This window comes from Dipodomys merriami, unplaced genomic scaffold, assembly GCF_024711535.1.
Source record: "Dipodomys merriami isolate MVZ:Mamm:240054 unplaced genomic scaffold, mDipMer1.0.p SCAF_36, whole genome shotgun sequence".
In the NCBI taxonomy this organism is placed as follows: domain Eukaryota; kingdom Metazoa; phylum Chordata; class Mammalia; order Rodentia; family Heteromyidae; genus Dipodomys; species Dipodomys merriami.
In genome coordinates, this window is record NW_027205159.1 from 6,784,936 (window position 1) to 6,804,969 (window position 20,034).

Sequence of the window (20,034 nt, forward strand, 5' to 3'; positions counted from 1 at the left end):
AGAAACCCTAGGTCTCCTTGGCACAGGCTGAAAATAGAGACCCAGAAACACAACAAATCAAAGGTTGGACAAATGAGATTGCATAAAATTGCAGAGCTTCTGCATAGCAAAGGACATAGCTAGCAAGATCAGTAGAAAGCCCATGGATTGGAACAAGATCTTCACTAGCCATACAATGGACAAGGGTCTCATATCTAAAATATACCTGGAACTCAAAAAATTAAATCCCCCAACAACAAATCTTCAAAGAAACAACTGCCCAAAAGATAAATGGGCTAAAGGCTTAAAGAGAAACTTCTCTAAAGAGGAAATAAGAATGGCCAATAGACACATGAAGAATGCTCAATCTCTCTAGCCATAAAAGAAATGCAAATCAAAACAACATTGAGATTCTACCTCACCCCAGTTAGAATGGCTATAATCAAGAACTCTAATAACAACAGATCCTGGAGGGGATGTGGACAGAAGGGAATCCTACTGCATGGTTGGTGGGAGTGTAAATTTGTTCAACACCTTTGGAAAGTAGTATGGAGGTTCCTCAAAAGACTCCACATATAGCTCCCCTATGACCCAGCAATCCCACTTTTAAACATTTACCCAAATGATCACAAACAAGATCGTACTAAAGCTACCAGTACAACTATGTTTATATTTTTTTGTAGCATTATTTACCATAGCTAGGATATGGAACCAACCCAGATGCCTCTCAGTAGATGAATGGATCAAGAAAATGTGGTATATATACACAATGGAATTCTATGCCTCCATCAGAAAGAATGACATTGCCCCATTTGTTAGGAAATGGAAAGACTTGGAAAAATTATATTAAGTGAAGTAAGCCAGGCCCAAAGAAACATAGGTCCCATGATTTCCCTTATTTGCAATAACTAGTATATATCTGAGACAAGCAGATAAGGTCAGATAAGATGATGTTAAGCGAAATGCACCCCAAGATAAGGATGTGGTTTTTTTTCTCTCTTGCTATTATTTCTAACGTATTTATAAGGTACCACGTGATTTTTTTGGTTGCTTTGTATGTCCCTCCCCCACGGTGTAACCCCTGTTTTCACTGTATTTGATGTTGGTATAATCTGGGGAGGAGAAGGGAAAAAACAAATTATTTAAATAGGGATACAGGTTGACCCATTGCAACAATGAGATGTACAAGATGCTATGTTGAAAAACAAACTTTACAATTTAGGCGGGGGAGAGAGTGGGGGGTGCAGGAGTTGGAGAGGGGGGAATGTAGATGTGGAGATGGGATGGATGGGATGGTAGGGGAAAAACAAAGGAGGAGGCAACAATGATTGATAAGAAATGTACTCATTACCTTTCTCGTGTGATTATAATCCCTCTGTACATTATTTTCACAATAAAAAACATTAAAGAAATAGAGAACACTTGGCACAGATTTGCTACAATATAGCACAATGGCACTTCATCCCAAGTCAGACATCTTAAACTATCTGCTTCAAGTTTTGGACACAATAGGAAAATTGGAGTCCTTTCTGGTTGGCAGGTCTCTCTTAGGTTTCCTGAAAGGTTGCAACACCAAAGATTTACTGTCTGGACTTCATTTCCTTATTTATTTTTCCTTCTTACTTTCTTATTCTTTTGTAACCCTCTTCTACCATTTCATTGTCAGGCAAGTTTTGGTTTCATTAGCATATCATACCATCCAAAAGCTATATTCATATAGGACACAATCCCTGGACTGTTTTCTACTATTCTGTATCAATAGGAGGATCACTGTCAATGGATTACATATAATGGAATCTGACCTACTATTAAGTAACATATTGTAAGTTCTTTTTTTAAAAAAAATGGTTTTTGAATGGTTTATGCAAAGCCACATGCCTACATGGAATAAGTCTGGACTATGACTAGAATTTGGACTTTTTTGGCCAGTCCTGGGGCTTGAACTCTGTGCTTGGTTGTTGTCAGTCCGCTGGAGGACAGAGACAGGGGTTGGGACAGGGGCAGGCACAGGGGTCTGTGGATCAGGAACAGGACCCAACATGAGGTCAGGTAGTGCATAAGACAGGGGATATGCCACAGGTGGGAAGATAACTGAGAGTCAGGAGGGTCAGGAGAGGAAGGAGAGGGGGAGAGCTTTTGGAGGGATCTTGCTGCATGAGCAAGATTTGAGGAGGGAGACAGAGGAAGGGACAGGAGCAGAAGTAGAAGAATCCCTGCATGTAAGGAATTTCAGCCCATTTTTCCTTCCGCTCACAGAAATTGCAGAGATTGGTTAGTATATTGAAATTAAAAGTCCCACTTTCAGGCCAGCACAAGTGGTTATTGAGCTGCTACATAGGCCATTCCCTGTTAGGCCTAGAGGTTCGAGATTAGCCAATAAGCAACCCAAAGGAGTATGTGGGTCTGGTTTGGAATTTTGGTTTCCCATAGTGCCCAGGCAGCCCGGGGTAAAACTAACTCCGAAGAAGATGTCCCTGTCTTAGCCAAAGAGTTACCAAATAAAAACGCGGGTGACAGAGAAGACCAGGCATTCCTGATCATTCTCAGCACCAAGGCCAAAGACTAGAGGGAGACTCAGGGAGGAGTGCTTGTGACTTTTATGGACAGAAACAGAAGGAACCAAGTTCTCTGGGGGAGCAGCCTGGACACTCTGAGACAGGGGTAAGGGACTGACCTAATCCAAATGTGGTGGATACATAGGGACTGAGGTCATGGTCCAAATGGAGAGAGAGAGAGAGAGAGAGAGAGAGAGAGAGAGAGAGAGAGAGAGAGAGAGAGAGAGAGAGAGAGAGAGAGAGAGAGACAGACAGACAGACAGACAGACAGACAGACAGACAGACAGACAGACAGACAGACAGACACAGACAGACAGACAGACAGACAGACAGACAGGCAGGCAGGCAGGCAGACAGACAGACAGACAGACAGAGACAGAGACAGAGAGACAGAGACAGAGACAGAGAGAGAAACAGAGACAGAGAGAGACAGAGACAGAGAGAGAGACAGAGAGACAGAGACAGAGAGAAGGACAGAGAGAGAACAGAGAGACAGAAACAGACAGAGACACAGAGAGAGACAGAGAGACAAACAAAGACAGAGACAGAGACAGAGAGAGAAGGAGGTAGAGGTAGAGGCCTCTGCTGAGTTTACATAGATAACTAATAATATGCTAAGCTACTAGGTAATGGTCCAAGGGATATGCATGGCTTATATGAGGTCTTTTCAGATGGCTGTTTAGCCCAAAGTAAGCTCTGTGGGCTCTGTGCTCCTGATGGAGGAGGCCATGGGAAAGAAGGGAGGAGAGAGGCTGAGAAGGGGAAGTGCCCTAGAGGGAAGCACAGCACTACCACCTTCCAGGTGTGAGGTTTTAGGTGAGGAAAGAACAGGCAGGGGGAGGTAAAGGTGAATAAAAGAAAAGTTTATTGGGGTACGTATGCTCCTGGACAAACTCCCTCATCAGGATCAGAGAGGTAGCGCAAGTCTGGTTGTAGCAGGGTTTATATGGCCGAGGTCAGCAGGAACTTTTAGCAGGTAATTTGTTTTGCAAGTTTGAGCGGTTGAAGAATGATTGGAACAGGTGGTATATAAGGAAGTGGCTTTTCTCGGTACCTCTGTCCTCTAGCGGCCTGACAGTTGTTGTTCCTAAGCTTTTGTGTTCAAGGCTAATGCTCCTACCACTTGAGCTATGGTGCCACTTCCAGCTTTTTTGGTCATTAATTGGTAATAGGAGTCTCACAGACTTTGCTGTTCAGATAGGCATTGAACAGCTCTCCTCAGATATTAGCTTCCTGAGTAACTAGGATTGCAGGCATGAGCTACCAGTGCCTGGCTAGAATTTGCATTTTTAACAAATCTACCGGTTTATACGTTATCTATTGCATAACAAATTACCTCAAATTTCAGTAGCTTAAACCGGTATTAATTACCTCCCAGTGTTGCTGGCAAAGAGCATGAGGACTATGATTCTGGCTTAGGCTCTTCTGAGGGGTTATAGATATATAGTCAGAGGCTGCAGGTATATGAAGATGTGGCTAGACAATGCCCCTCCAGGGTGCTCAGTTGAAAGGTTATTATTAGCAAGAGATTCTAGTTCTCATTAGGGCAGGGCCTCAGATGGGAGAGGGCAGTTGTCTCAAGATCTGACATCTGAATTCTCCAGGAAACCCCTTCCAGAGAGAAAGAAAACAAACTCTCTCTTCTGAGAGACTTGAATCCAAGGTTGTACTCCAAGACTTTCATCCCTTCCTCTTCGAAGGCAGGTCATTCAATCCAGATTTTATTCCAAGGGAGAGGTCTACCTTTTGAAGAAGGAATACCAAAATGCTAGACAGTTTAAAAGCAATACAGCAGGTATATTTCTGAAATTGCCTTACCAAAGTGCCACAAATAGAGTTGTTTAAACAACAGAGTACTGTCTGAAACTTCTTAGAAGTATCTCTGGAGGCCCAGAATCAAGACGTCAGCACAGTGGGTTTCTTCTGAAGACTTGGGTTCCTTGTGGATAGTTATCTATCTTCTCCTGGTTCCATGTGCTTGTATCTTTCCTAGTTAGTTAATTAGGTATCTAATTAATTAATCATTTGAGACAGAGTCTCACTGGCTTCCAATTTGCAATCTTTCTGCCTTCCCTGCACAAGTGCTGGGATTACAGGTGTGTACTACCATGTTAGAAATGCCTTGGGAGAGTACTTTTTCTATCAATCACATCAGGTTAAATTGTTTTCTTTCTCTTTTCTTTCTTTCATCATCTTTTTTATTTTATTTATTTATTTATTTATTTTAGGGTCCGGTTGTGGGCCTGAACTCTGGGCCTGGGCGCTGTCCCTCAGCTCTTCAGCTCAAGGGTAGCACGCTACCACTTAAGCCACAGCACCACTTCCGGCTTTTTTTTTCTGCTTATGTGGTGCTGAGGAATCGATCCCAGGGCCTCAGGCATGCAAGGCAAGTGCTCTACCACTGAGCCACCTTCCCAGCCCTATCTTTCATCATCTTTTTAAAAAAATAATGCCTAATATCAAATTGAATCAGCATTCATCCCAATGGTCACAGTTTAACATAATTCCTTCAGTTAAGAGTCTATTTCCAACTTGGAAAAAATTATATTTAGTAAAGTAAGCCAGGCCCAAAGAAACATAGGTCGCATGGCCTTATTTGCAATAACTAGTATATGTCTGGGACAAGCAGAAAAGGTCAAAAGCTATGTACATATGACTAAATAAGATGATGCTACGCAAAATGAACCCCAATATAGAGACACAGTGTTTTTTTTCTTGCTATTGTTTCTAGTGTATTTATAATGTACCATGTGATTTTTTTTTGTTGCTTTGTATGTTCCTCCCCCACGATATAACCCCTGTTTTCACTGTATTTGATGTAGGTCTAATTTGGGGAGGGGAAGGGAAAAAACAAATGTTTAAATAGGGATACAGGTTGACCCATTGTAACAATGAGATGTACAAGACACTATGTTGAAAAATGAACTTTATAATTTAGGGGGGGAAGGTTGTGGGTGGGGTGGGGGTGGGGGAGGCGGGCTGGGGGGAGTGTAGCTGTGGAAGTGGGAGAGAAGGGATGGTAGGGGAAAAACAAAAGAGGAGGCAACAATGCTCGATAGGAAATGTACTCATTACCTTGCTCATGCAACTGTAACCCCTATGTACAGTATTTTTACAATAAAAAAAAAACCTTTAAAAAAAGAGTCATTTTCCAAGAAAAGTCACGTTAGGAGGAAAAGGACTTGAACATCTATTTGTTTGTTTGTTTTCAGGGTAAAACTTGACTCCCAATTCCATGAGCTGCACCTCTGCTCTAGGAACCACACATTCTAGAACTACTGGCCTAATCAATCCCCAGGTTATATATAATGAGAAATGCAGGATTGCCATAAATGAAATTACCACATGCCAGACAGGAGCCAAGAGCAGGGCTTGGTTCACAATGGACTGATTTCATGAACCATCCAGTGTTTAGTCATCTTTAATTAATGTTCTCTGAAGATCTGTAGCTGTGGAACCCATTAAACTTCTGTGATTCCTCTAGGCTACCGTTTTTTCATATTGATCCCCAAACTCCTATAATTGCTGGGACACATCCTGAGATGCCTTCAAATGTGGAAGTGGGCTGATTTTCTGGGGGAGTACTTCATTTAGTATTTAGTTCAAGCTGGGGCTTGAACTAAGGGCCTTGTACTTTTGGCGTTTTCACTGACGGCTACTTGAGCCACACCTCCACTTGTGGCTTTTGGCTGGTTAATTGGATATCAGTGTCTCTGTGCTTGGCTTCAAACCTTGATCCTCAGATCTCAGCCTCCTGAAGAGCTAGAATCATAGGTGTGAGCCAGTAGCACTGGGCTGAGACTCTCATTTCCTTCTGCTCAGTTGGGTTGGGGCAGGAAGAATGCAGCACGGGGTGGGTGAGCTATTGAGAGCAGTTTCATCAGAACATCCAGTGAAATGTTCTTTGGTTGTCACTGTTGCACTCGTCTACATCAGGATTGTCTCAGCACTGAGCGAATGATTTTCCTTCTACTTAAAAAAAATGGTTTCTAAACTTATTTTAGGCCACGAATCATACTATTCTACAAATCCCAGACAGACCGCCAAGGAAGGGAGATTTACGAGGGCAAGGTTCAGGAGACTAGGCGGTAGGTGCAAACACTGGGTTGGTTCAAGAGACGGGTTAAGTCTGCGTCCAGCAGACCAGACTGCAACTGAAAGGCTGGCGGGAAATGAAGTGCCAATCTAAGAACTCACTCCTCCTCCTCCTATGACTCCTCCCCCTCCAGGGCAGTCGGACACGCCCCCCTGGTTCCACACACCCAATCAGCAGTTAGAGATCGCGGGTCACTGGCCCTAATCCTCGGTTTCAAAGGCCCGGGAAAGCTGTTCTTCCGGACCGCGGGCAGGCTGGCGCCTTTCTGCGCCTGCGCAGCCCCAGGCCCCGCCCCACCGCCCCTCCCGCCAGGGTCTCCCGCCGGCAACATGGCGGCTCCCTGGGTCTGCAGGTGCGGGGCGCTTTCCTATCGGCTGTTTCTCGGGGTTAGGGTTAGCCTGGCGCGGAGGCAAGGGTACTGGCAAACCGCAGCAGCTGAGTTGCAGACAGGTCCCGGATCCCAGGTAAGGGCCCGGGTGGTAGAGGAGTCTGCGCCTGGGGTGCCGTCGGGTGGGGCCTGGGTGGAAGAGGGGCGCGGCGGGGCACTCAGGTGCGTGCCTAGCCTTGTGCACCCCGGGAGGTGGACACCGGACCTTTGCACTGACCTGGGAGGCTGGAAGGAGAGCATCGTGCAGACGATAGCGGCTGAACAACGTGCCTGGAGCCTGTGCGGTCTCGATCGTTTTCCTGACATGTGGCAGAGGTGGAGACCAGAACTGGCCCACTTCATCCCAGCGTCCCAAGCTGGCTGGCTGGCTGGCTGATGCTGCCAGACTACTGACACACAGCCTCAGGAGCAGGAGCCGGGTTTGACCCGGGAGAAAGAGCCATTAGTTGCGGTGATAACTGTGCGTGTGAGGCATCCGTGGGATGGATATCCCGCTGGAGAATTCCCATGAGGCCCATAGGTAAGGACGTGTGTGCCCCCAGAACTGGCTTACAGGCCCTTCTGTTGCTACCCTCTAGGGGGGTCAGTGAAACTTTGGAAATGAATTAGGTCACAGGGAGCATGTCCCAAATGGGGAGAAGATAGAGGATCAGAGCTCCAAAGGACCTGCAATGATAAGGGAAAAGAGCACCCCCCCCCCCCAAGACACTAAGAATGAGCTGTCCAAAGAAGTAAGGGGAAAAGAACCCAATGTGAAGTCGTACTAACTGGGGAATGTTTTAAGGAGATAAGTGCCAGTACCATATATTGCAAAAGAAAAAAGTTAAACGCTTTGCTCGATTGAACAAAATACCACCACCTTTTCTATGTTCTTTCTTTTAGGTTTTAACCTAAGTCAGCCTATCTATCTATGTATTCATTGAGCAGAGGTTTTTTTTTTTTGAACATGTGCTGAAAATTTTGTTTCCTCAGACAACACCCTATCCACATAACTAAATATGAAAGGACCTATAGCATACAGACTATTTCTATTGCTGAGACTTGATGTGTTTATGGGGTGGGTGGTTTGCCTTCCCTCCCCAATACCTCTTAATCTTATTCTATTCTTCTGTTTGATGTCCATATTCTTATTTTTTAAAATCATGTACAGACGTAAATGCACATGAATACTTTTTAGATCTAATGGAACTATATTGAGTTGCATACTTTTTGCTTTTCTTACACATCCACGGAAGAAAGCCTCATTAGTTTCCTGTCATGTTTCAAAAACATTTCTTAATTACTGAGTACTGCCTTCCCTTTAGCAATATTCAGTAACCATCCTGCTGTAGTTCTTAGGTATTAATGCTTTCATTTCTGTGGAAGAGACTTTCAACTGTGAGGTTATTGCTTTGAAAGATGTGAACATCTTAAATTCTAATAGATAGTTTCATTCAGCTGCCCCAAATGGCTGCAAACAAATCATTTTATCATTGATGAATGCATTGTTTGTGTCTACCTACACTAGGATTTATTTAATTTGTTTATTGCACTAAGATGATGAAGACTGAATGTCCTTATTTTTTCCCCTGACCATCCTTGAAATAAAGCTTCTTCTTCAAAATAGCAGATGTTTACAGAATACTTCTCTGAAGTCAGGTAAACAATTTTCAGTCTAACAGTTTACCTGACTAGTATCCATACTTAAGCACTTTCAAGAGATGGTCCTAACAAGGCTGACTCTCCACATTCTCTCTCTCTCTCTCTCTCTGTCTCTCTGTCTCTGTCTCTGTCTCTGTCTCTGTCTCTCTCTCTGTGTGTGTGTGTGTGTGTGTGTGTGTGTGTGTGTACTGGGGCTTGAACTCAAGGCCTAGGTGTTGTCCCTTAAGCCTTTTCTCTCAAGGCTGATGCTCTACCACTTGAGCCACAACTCCACAGCTTTTTGTTAGTTAATTAGAGATAAAAGTCCTGCAGACTTTCCTGGCAGGGCTGGCTTTGAACCACAGTCCTTATATGTCAACTTTCTGAGTAGCTAGGATTACAGGCAGTTCTAGCTTTTCAGATTCTTGAATCTGGACAGCATATATTTTACCACATGAGATACAGCTTTTTTTTTAAATATTTTTATTTATACCTAGTTTTATGTTTATTACTATTTTTTGGGGGGGTGTCCGGTCATGGGGTCTGAACTCCGGGCCTGGACACTGTCCCTCAGCTCTTCAGCTCAAGGCTAGAGCTCTACCACTTGAGCCACAGTGCCACTTCTGGCTTTTTTCTTTTTGCTTATGTGGTGCTGGGGAATCGAACCCAGGGCCTCATGCATGCAAGGCAAGCACTCTACCACTGAGCCACCTTCCCAGCCCATGAGATACAGCTTTGATATAACTGAAAAACTTAACTGCTTTAGATTTTTAGTAAGTTCATGTATAGCTCAGCTATAACTGAAAAACTTAGCTGACTGCTTTAGATTCTTAATGAGTCCACATAACAATATTTATAAAACTCTTTGGCACAGAGCTTGTCTTAAATATTATTTCTTTTTTGTCTTATTCTTGTTTATTGTTATTATAATAAGGGTGATATAGAGATGAATTACTGTTTCATAAGTTGGTTAGTAATACACTTCTTTTTGATAATGTCACCCCTTCCTTTGCTTTGTCTCATGCTTTCCATTCTGTCTCTGCCCACAAGTTGAATAGTTCATTTTTTACATACTGTCTACTAAGTACCACTGCTGCATTTGTCCTTCCATTTCTGTGCCCTCCTTTACCACCATTTCTCAAAGACACATAAATGAATGAACAAGACAAAATGAAAATTAAAACTCTTTCAATTTCTTGGAATTCATTTTGATGAATATTGCTACATATGATCAAGTGCCGAGGCTTTGTGCCTTTCTGATTCTCCCCTAAGAGTATCCTCCTTTGGTCTCACTCTGTGTGAATGCCTACATAATTTATGTCCTGGTGTATTTTATATCTGGCTTCTGCCTGAGAAAAAACATACTCTGTTGTCTCTCTGAACTTGGCTTACCTCACTTAACGTGATTTGTTCTGGGTCCATCCATTTCCTGGCAAATGAGGCAACATTATTCTTTCTAATGGCTATGTAAATTTCCATTGTGTGTAACGACCACATTTTCTTTATCCACTCAACAATTATAGGGCTTCTGGATTGTTTCCATAACTGGGCTAGTGTGAAAAGTGCAGTAATGAGCATGGATGTACAAGTGTTTTTTCAGTCGTGGGGCCTGAACTCTGGACCTGAGCACTGTCCCTCAGCTCTTCAGCTCAAGGCTAGCACTCCACCGCTTGAGCCACAGCGCCACTTCCAGCCTTTTCTGCTTATGTGGTGTTGAGGAATTGAACCCAGGGCCTCATGCATGCGAGGCAAATACTCTTATCACCGAGCCATCTTCCCAGACCTGTATAAGTATTTTTTTAATAGTATCCTGGCTTATGATGTTCTGAGTAGATGCCTAGTAGTGGTATGGCTGAGACCTAGGGAAGATCTGTGTTTAGTTTTTTGAGGAATCTCCAGACTGCTGTCCAAAGTGGTTGTAATAGTTTACATTCCCAATTACTAATGTTTTTTGGGGGGCGGGGGTTGGTCAGTAGTGGGGGGGGCCTTGAACTCAGGGCCTGGGCACTGTCCTTGAGTTTTTTTGCTCAAGGCTAGTGCTCTACCAGTTTAAGCAACAGTGCCACTTCTGGTTTTCTGGTCTTTCATGGTAGATAGGAGTCTCTTGGACTTTCTTGCCTGGGCTGGTTTTGAACTGTGATCCTCAGCTCTCAGCCTCCTCAGCAGCTAGGATTACAGGTTTTAGCCACTGGCACCTAGCTTATTAATATTTCTTCCTTTCTTTTTTCTTCTTTCTTCCCTTTCCTTCTTTCCTTCCTTTCTTCCTTCCTTTCTTCCTTCCTTTCTTCCTTCCCTCCCTCCCTCTCTTCCTCCCTTCTTTCTTTCTTTCTTTCTTTCTTTCTCTCCCTCTTTTCCTTCTTTCTCTCTTTTCTTTTCTTTCTTTCTTTCTTTCTTTCTTTCTTTCTTTCTTTCTTTCTTTCTTTCTTTCTTTCTTTCTTTCTTTCTTTCTTTCTTTCTTTTTTTGGGTCCAGTTGTGGGGCCTGAACTCTGGGCCTGGGCACTGTCCCTCAGCTCTTCAGCTCAAGGCTAGTGCTCTACCACTTGAGCCACAGCACCACTTCCGGCTTTTTTCTTTTTGCTTATGTAGTGCTGAGGAATCGAACCCAGAGCCTCAGGCATTCAAGGCAAGCGCTCTACCACTGAGCCACCTTCCCAGCCCCTCTTTATTTCTTTCCTTCTTTCCTTCTTTCTTTCTTTTTTTTTCCAGACCTGGGGCCTGAACTCAAGGCCTGGGCACTCTCGCTGAGCTTCTGCTCCAGGCTGGTGCTCTACCACTTGAGCCAACGCAACTTCCAGCCTTTTCTGAGTAATTTACTGGAGATGAGTCTCACAGACTTTCATGTGGGGCTGGCTTCGAACCCTGATCCTCAGATCTTAGTCTCCTGAATATCTAGGATTACAGGCCACCAGCCTCTGACCTTATTAATGTTTCTTATTGGTCACATTAACACTTATATCCACTTCTGTATCTAATATTAATAGGTGCATTTCTCTTGGGGCACATGTTTCATAAAACAACAGTTTTCATTGCCATTATGTTTGACTAAAATTACCTCCTTTTATCCCCAAATATGGCTCATAAAATATTAGTTATGAAATTTCTTCAGAGGTTACAAACAACTTAAGGGGTAGGGAGAATAGAATAGCAGTATTCACCAAAGTATCTCATAGAGGGTGCTTGGTTTGTTTCGTTTATATGTATAATTGTGTATAAGATGATAGTATAAACAGATAAATACTGTATGTCACAGAAAAAGTTTGAGAAACAGGGATGCATCAACGAAAAGGAAACAAGTTTTATTTTATTTATTTATTTATTTATTTTGGTCCGTCATGGGGCTTGAACTCTGGGCCTGGACGCTGTCCCTCAGCTCTTCAGCTCAAGGCGAGCACTCTACCACTTGAGCTACAGCACCACTTCTGGTTTTCTGGTGGTTTATTGGAGATAGCAGTCTCACAGTCTTTTCTGTCTGGGCTGGCTTTGAACCGCGATCCTCAGATCTCAGCCTCCTGAGTAGCTAGGATTACAGGCGTGAGCCGCCAGCGCCCGGCTAGGAAACAAATTTTATTAAGTGATTACTCTTGAATTCTCTATCCTGGGTTATCAACCTGAGTTTTTAATTAGACTCTTGTCAACTGCATACTAATCTCATGGAATCCATGATTCATATCAATGTGTTGATGCAATGGCAAATATCTGAATGTCTAGATAACACTTGTGAATGGCCGAACTTTTCCAGTAACACCCATGTACTGTGAGATTTACAGAGTACTTCAGAAATGCAGTGCCTAATTCAGACTGGAGTTATAGAAGGTAGAGAGGTGATCAGCAGCAGTTTCCCAGAAGGGCTAAGAGTGAAGAGAGAAGTATATTAAATTAGTAGCAATTAGGAATTACAAGAAAAACCTACAGATATCTGTTCTGGGAAGATGTAATAGATGCACAAAGGTAAGAGAGAAGCACAAAGTAACAGTGGGTTCTGGCAATAACCAGTAACTGTGTAGAGTATAAAGTTTGGGCAAGAGAATGGTTTTACTAAGCCAGGCACATTTGCCTACCACACAACTGAAAAACTCATTTTTGCCCAAGTTCCCTCTCTGTTTCCCAGCATATGGAGAGGGGAGAGCAATTCTCAACTCTGCCTCTTAGAGACTAAGGTTTAGAAGTGTTTATTGGGAAAGAAACGAGGTGGTCTGACGCATGGAGAAAAGCAAGTGGTGACAGGGAAAAGTGCAGTCAGCTCTGCATGTGAAATCACTGTCAAGGCTTTCTACAGGATACCTCTTCAGAAAACCAGTGTTAGAGCAGAGTCAAAGAGCCACCCATAGACCCATACACAGGCCACGGGAAGGGTTGCTTGTTTAAAGTATTTGAGCTACTTCCTGAGTGTGGGCAACCTTTACCACCCTCCCCTGCAGCAGCATAGATAACCGGTATTATCTGTGACAAAGTTAATGGGAGTGCTTTGCTTAGCTGTGAGACCTCTAAAATGAGTGATGAAAGTAACTAAAAGCATATAAGGCTAGATTTGTTTTATTTTTACGTAGGTTTCAATGATGACAAAAGGAATTGAAAAGTTTGGCAGAGGTCAAAGTGTCATCTGCTTGCTGTGCTAAGATTTTTTTTCCCCACCTATCACAAATGAAAGTAGTATTGGTGTTGTATAACAGTTACCATGAGCTCTTAAATCCTGTATGAGTACAATTAAAATAGGAATGCTAACTTTGGTTTCTATACATTTATGGTCTTTTAAAATTAGAAAAAGTAGTAGACCCATTGCTATTTTGAAAAATATTACACAAAATATTAGGATATTTTCCTAATTTTTCTTTTGTGCTAAGCACTTTCTTAGTGCTTAAAGCATTCAGAGTTTTTCCTAACCCAATGTGCCCATGTTGATTTGGACTGCCTGTGGGAGAAAAATGATCGGTGATATTTGATGGCTTAGTCCTGGTGTTTTTGGCTTCACACGTAAAAGCATTTCTGTTTTTGTCTCCAGTATTTGTTCTTTTTAATCTTTCAGGCACTCTTGGTGGTTATAACTGACTATTGTTTGTTATTTGGCTAAAAAATGCATTGCCCAGCAAATTTTATAATTGACTTGCAAGCTGGGTGTGGTGTGTTTCCAGTTTGAGGCCGGGCTGAAGTACATAGTAAGTTCCAGGCTAGCATGGCCTACAAAATGAGACCCTGTTTCAAAAAGAAATTGCCCTTCATTTGTATCAGAGGCTTTAGTCAGCTCTGTAAATAACTTACATGCCTCCCCAAGGTAATTTTTAAAGATTCACATGCACATCTGTGTGTGTGTGTACACACAACATCTTTTCTTTTCTTTTTTTTTACCCTTTTTGGGCCTTATGCATCCTAGGCAGGCTCTCCACCACTGAGCTACAACTGTAGCTACTGGGGACACAGAAATACATATATTTAGTCCAGTTTATTAGCAGTGGAAAAGAAAATACCCTTGGCAGATAAGTTGTTCCCTGTTAGATATCTCCCCATCTTTACATGATTATAATTTAATATGTTCCCCATTGATTTAATTATGAAAAATGCTTATACATTAAAATCTTGTTTTCAGTATATAGCAGTTAATAAACTGAGCCACAGGTCCACTTGCAGCTTTTTGGTGGTTAATTGGAGTTAAGAGTCTCATGGACTTTCCTTCCAGGGCTGGCTTTGCACCACCATCCTCTGATCTCAGCCTCCTGATTAGCTAGGATTATAGATGTGAACACTGACTTCTTTGTTCATTGTATTCTACTCATCAGAATCAAGTCAGTAGGTCCACCATACACTCAGGGAAGGAGAATATTGCGCAAGAGCTTCAATGGCAGCAGAAACACTGGTAGCCACCTTGAAACCTACTTTAAACAATGAACATCCCCGTGTTCTTTTGTTAGTGTCTGGCGCTAGGGCTTTTCTATGCAGTTGCTTTGTTAATCTTTTTTTTTAATTAAAAATTTATATATATATATATATATATATATATATATATATATATATATTTTGGGTCTGGTCGTGGGGCCTGAACTCTGGGCCTGGGCGCTGTCCCTCAGCTCTTCAGCTCAAGGCTAGTGCTCTACCACTTGAGCCACAGCGCCACTTCCGGCTTTTTTCTTTTTGCTTATGTGGTGCTGAGGAATTGAACCCAGGGCCTTGAGCATGCAAGGCAAGCATTCTACCACTGAGCCACCTTCCCAGCCCCGCTTTGTTAATCTTAAGAAGAAAAAGAACATAGCCCCTGTGGCCCCACTGTGATGCTTAGTGAAATGTCTACAGGTAGCTCAGAGAGGATCATTGTTTCTTAAATACACAGTGGCGAGTGCCAGTAATCTCAGTATTTGGAGGCTGAGGTGGAAGGATCACTTGAGTCAAAGAGTTCAAGACCAACCTGAGCACATGGTGAGACTCCCTTCTTCATCTCATAGCAAGATGCCTCAAGTCCAGGAGTTCAAGACCAACCTGGGCACTATATAGTACAACCCCCCTTCCTTCTTCTCTCCCAGCACACACATAAACAAACATGCACATGCACACACACGCACACACGAAGTTTTGTGTTTGTTTTTGTTTTTGCTGGTTGTGGGGCCTGAGCTCTGGGCCTGGGCGCTGTCCCTCAGCTCTTCAGCTCAAGGCTAGCGCTCTACCACTTAAGCCACAGCGCCACTTCCAGCTTTTCCTGCTTATGTGGTGCTGAGAAATCGAACCCAGAGCCTCATGCATGGAAGGCAAGCACTCTACCACTGAGCCACTTTCCCAGCCCCACATAACAGACTTTTTAAAACATAGTCTCCATGACACTATCTTATCTGACAATGAACAATAACTTCTTAAAAATGTCTATTACTACTTCCATGTTTCCCTAGAAATCCCAACAATAACTTTTGATAGTTGGCTTACTTTCATCATGATTCCAACAAGATCAATATATTTTACTTGATTAATGAACATGTTAAGTCTCTTTCCTTATAACCGTTTCTAGAATTAATATAAATGGTGGACATGTTTTAGCAATTTTAATTTAACCTGGCACCCAATTAACCTTTGTGGCAATATTCAGTTTTCTGAGAAATAGATTGATTCTTTTTCATTCAACACAATCTAGAACCGCTGAAATCTGGGGCTCTAATTACCTATCCAAGGTAGCCTCAGTAAATAGTCCTTCCTTTGAGATCTTGAGCATAGAGACAATTCCATTGAAATCCCACAGTTTCTTCCTGGCCATATTCTAACTGCATTGGACTTTATATAGATCAGTGGAACTTCTGCTTGATCCTGCCTGCCTGCTTTCGGCGGGGGGGTGGGGTGGGGGGGGTGGGGGTGGGTGGGGGGGGTGGGGGTGGGGGGGGTGAGTGAGAGAGGGTTCCTAATAGCATTCTGAGAAGTGCCTTTTTTGCTTTGGTAAACTAAAAGTGCTTTTTTTTTTTTAAATTTCTTTTTTTTTCTGCCTGTTTCCAGAGACCTCTAATTGATACAAGCATAAATCTATTCAGAAAGGTTACTGTAATCATTCTGTTGGAGTGCTTTTGTTGTTTCTATTCACATTTTCTCTAATGTGACTCTTTACCTTTTTAGAAATTCCTCAAAGTACTTCTTTCCCCCTGTTTTTCTATTCACAGTAGTAGCACATACTTCTTTGTTCATTTTTATCCAATTAATCTAAAAGGGAACTCCTTAATACTGCTAGAATACCAATGAAGTAATATTATCACTGGCATTTGGCCAAATTTGGGACATCACTGCTGTCAAGATGTGTCTGCTTCTTTGGCAGCATGCTTGATTGAAATTATAGTTGTCTGACCCACTGATTATCTTTTAAAAGTAACAGATCTGTCAGGTTGTAACTATACTGTTCCATAAACACAAAAGTCTGACAAAAATTCTTTCATCATAGCAAGTTAGAAATCAAACCTGTAAGTGGGGCACTAGTAGCTCACGCCTGTATTCCTAACTACCCAGGTGGCTGAGATCTGAGGATCACTCTGGCTGGAAAGTTCCTGTTATCTCCAGTTAACCAACAAAAAGCTGTAAGTGGAGCTTTGGCCTGGAGCACTAGTCTTAAGCAAAAATACTTAGGGACAGGGCTCAGGCCCTGAGTTCAATCCCAGCACCTGACATTTAAAAAAAAAAAAAAAAAAAACAAGAAAAGAAAGAGAACCTATAGAAAAAAGTTATTAGGAACTGTTCTTAACAGTTGCAAATAAATTCCCTTTGGAAATTTGGTTAACGATCAGAAGTTTGGTTGAAGATCTGGCTTTTTTCTACTTTCAGACTCACCTAATTTAACAGATGTATTATACCAATGAATAATAGACTTATTTGAATGTAAAGATGTTTGTATGAACTTGCTAGGATAATCCAAAACTTTCAATAAATATATTCAATAGCCAACACTGATGTTGTAGTAGTTTTGTACATTTAACAAGTATTATTCATTTCTAGGATATCATATTCTTAAGTGCTGTATAGATAGGTCTTTTAAAAGGCTTCTAAAGATCTTTTATGAAAAAATAGCAAATTAGAGATATATTTAAAGCCCTTTCTAGATGACCAACAATAAAATATTTAATAAATATATTTAAATCTTATTTATATTAGAATTAGGAAAACTGCTACCTGTGTCTCAACCACCATAGAATATAGATAGGTTCAAATTTTTAAATCAGGTGGAAAAAACAAATCTTCAAGTCAGTAACCAAACCTTTTTAAAAAAGGTGGCACTTAATGCTTTGTTTAGGGTTTTATTTATGTGGTTTTTTTTTGCTCCTTAACTTTAAAAAGGTGTACAGGGGATTGCTTGGAAAGATAAAGATGTAGTAGCATCAAAGAAGAAAGAGAACTGTGGATGAAATAAATAATGAGGAAAATGCAAAGGGATATTTATTCAGTAAAATGAAAGAACTACAGTAGTTGTTGTTGTTCCAATTACCTGTGATCAACAGCAGTACAAATATATTTGTCTTGACTCAAGAAACAGACTTCATTCACATACCTGTATCATTATGTGTGGTGTTAATTTTCCTATTATTAGTCATTATGTCAATCTCTTATTGTATAAATTAGGTTTTACCATAAATATATGTAATAGGAAGAAGTATATAGGGATTTGGAACTCTATGTAACTTTAGTTGTTAAGTAGAAGTGGTGCTGCAGAAAGAGGGGAAACTTGTAGAAGAAAGGTTTAAAACTACAGAACATAGACACTAGGGTAAGAAATAAGACCAGGAGAAGATGCTGTATATGGAGAGCAGCATATTGCATGACAGGTGAGCATACCAGGTCAGTGAGATTTCAGTGAGTATTATGTTATTTTTAGAGCTGCTAGGGGAAATACATTAAACATTTTATTCAGAGCTTCCTTAGTAAAATAAAAGCAGAATATATACTCAAATTGCCAGAAAGACAAATTTAAAAATCACAGATTTTTTTTTTTTTTCCTGTAGAATGCAAGAAAGAATATAAAGACCATGCTTTAAAAAAATGGAGAAAGTGGGGCTGGGAAGGTGGCTCAGTGGTAGAGTGCTTGCCTTGCATTCATGAGGCCCTGGGTTCGATTCCTCAGCACCACATAAGCAAAAAGAAAAAAAGCTGGAAGTGGTGCTGTGGCTCAAGTGGTAGAGCGCTAGCTTTGAGCTGAAGAGCTGAGGGACAGCGTCCAGGCCCAGAGTTCAGGTCCCACGACCTCCCCCCCCCCCCAAAGTGGAGAAAGTTTGATGTAATCCCATGAGTCAGTTCTTGCTCTTATTTCCTGAATAAGTTGAATCCTATTAAGAAATAAATGCATTTTGTATCACCAAGAGTCTTCCCTGTGTTTTCCTCTAGTTGTTTGAAAGTTTCAGGCCTTAACATTTATATCTTTGATCCACTTAGAAATAATTTTTGTATAAGGAGAGATGTAAGGGTCTAATTTTAGTATTCTACATGTACATGTCTAGTTTTCCAGTCCTATTTGCTGAAGAGGCTATCTTTTCTCCAACATGTCTTTTGGTGTCTTTGTTGAAAATTGAATGGCTATACTATGTGACTTATTTGTGGATCTTCTGTTCCATTGATGTTTGGTCTAGTTTTGTACCAGAACTCCCATACTGTTTTTGTTACTATGGCTCTGTAGTATAATTTGATGCCAGGTGTTGTGGTACCTAGCATTGTTCTTTGTTTATGTTTGCTTTACATTGGCTGTTCAGTCTTTTCTGCTACCATACACAACGAGCAGAATCAAGAGACAATCATTCTGTTACTCTTAATCAACCATTCTGCCCACTCTGTGAATGGGATAAAATGCTAGCTCTTCATCAGATAAAAGACTAAGGAAATATATATATATATATATATAAAGAATGCCAAAAATTAAACACCAAAAGAATAAACAATCCAATTAATGGACAAATGAACAGTCAGACAAATAGTCTTAAATACATAAAAAATGTTCATCATCCTTAGCCATAAAGGAAATGCTAATAAAAGCAACACTGAGATCCTTCTTATTCCAGTGAGAATGACTATAATCAAGAAAACAAACAACAGGAAGTGTTGGTGAGGAGTCAGGGGGGAAAAGAACCCTTATATATTGTTGGTAGAATGTAAATTAGTGCAGCTGCTATGGAAAAAAGTGGAGGGTCTTCAAAAAGTAAAAATAGAACTGCCATATTATATAGTTATACTTTCCTGGGTATATATCCAAAAGAATAAAAATCACTGTACAGTAAATCTAAAGAGCAGTTTTATTTATAGCAGCCAAATAATAGAACCAACGTAGCTACCCATTAGCTGATGAATGGATGCAGAAATGTGTGTGTGTGTACTCATACACAATGGACTATTATTCAGCCATAAAGAAGAATGAAATTAGTTTGTAGAAAATTGGATGGAGTTGTAAGTCATGTTAAGTGAAATATGTCAGACAGAGAAATCACATATTCTCTCATGTGGAAGATAGACCTAAAAGAAACCTCAAGATGACATCAGTGTAAAATAGACAGGTATTTTTTTTAGGGGCGAGGGCAGTGTGACCAATAGGAGGAGGAAGGTTGAAAGAAGGCAGTAGAAGGGGGAATGTAATTGAGGTACCTCATGCACATGTATAGAAATAGAAAAATAAGACCTGTTAAATTGTTAAAAGCAGGGAGATAAATATGAAGGAATGATAGAGAAGGTGAATTTGGTTGGAGTACATTGTGTGTATGTGTAGACATATTACAATGAAACTATTTTATGCAATTAACAAGAATACCTCTAATCCTAGCTTGGGTAACTGAGGCAGAAGGATTATAAACTTGAGTCCAGGTTGAGCTACATATGAGACCCTATCTCAAAAACCAAAAAGAAAAAGAGAAAAAAAATGTGAAAAGTAAAATTTAAGACAGAAAAGCTGTGAAAAACCATTGAAACTACT

General features: G+C 41.2%; 1 protein-coding gene across 1 annotated transcript in view; it reads left to right on the plus strand.

The window, feature by feature from the left end:
- The first annotated feature begins 6,935 nt into the window (after positions 1–6,935).
- Positions 6,936–20,034, plus strand: part of Mrps9 (mitochondrial ribosomal protein S9) — a 69,166-nt gene continuing 56,067 nt past the window's right edge. The window contains exon 1 of the mRNA XM_069988615.1: positions 6,936–7,094. Within this exon, the coding sequence (XP_069844716.1) occupies positions 6,960–7,094 (135 nt within the window). The 5' untranslated portion in view covers positions 6,936–6,959. The remainder of the gene's footprint in view (positions 7,095–20,034) is intronic.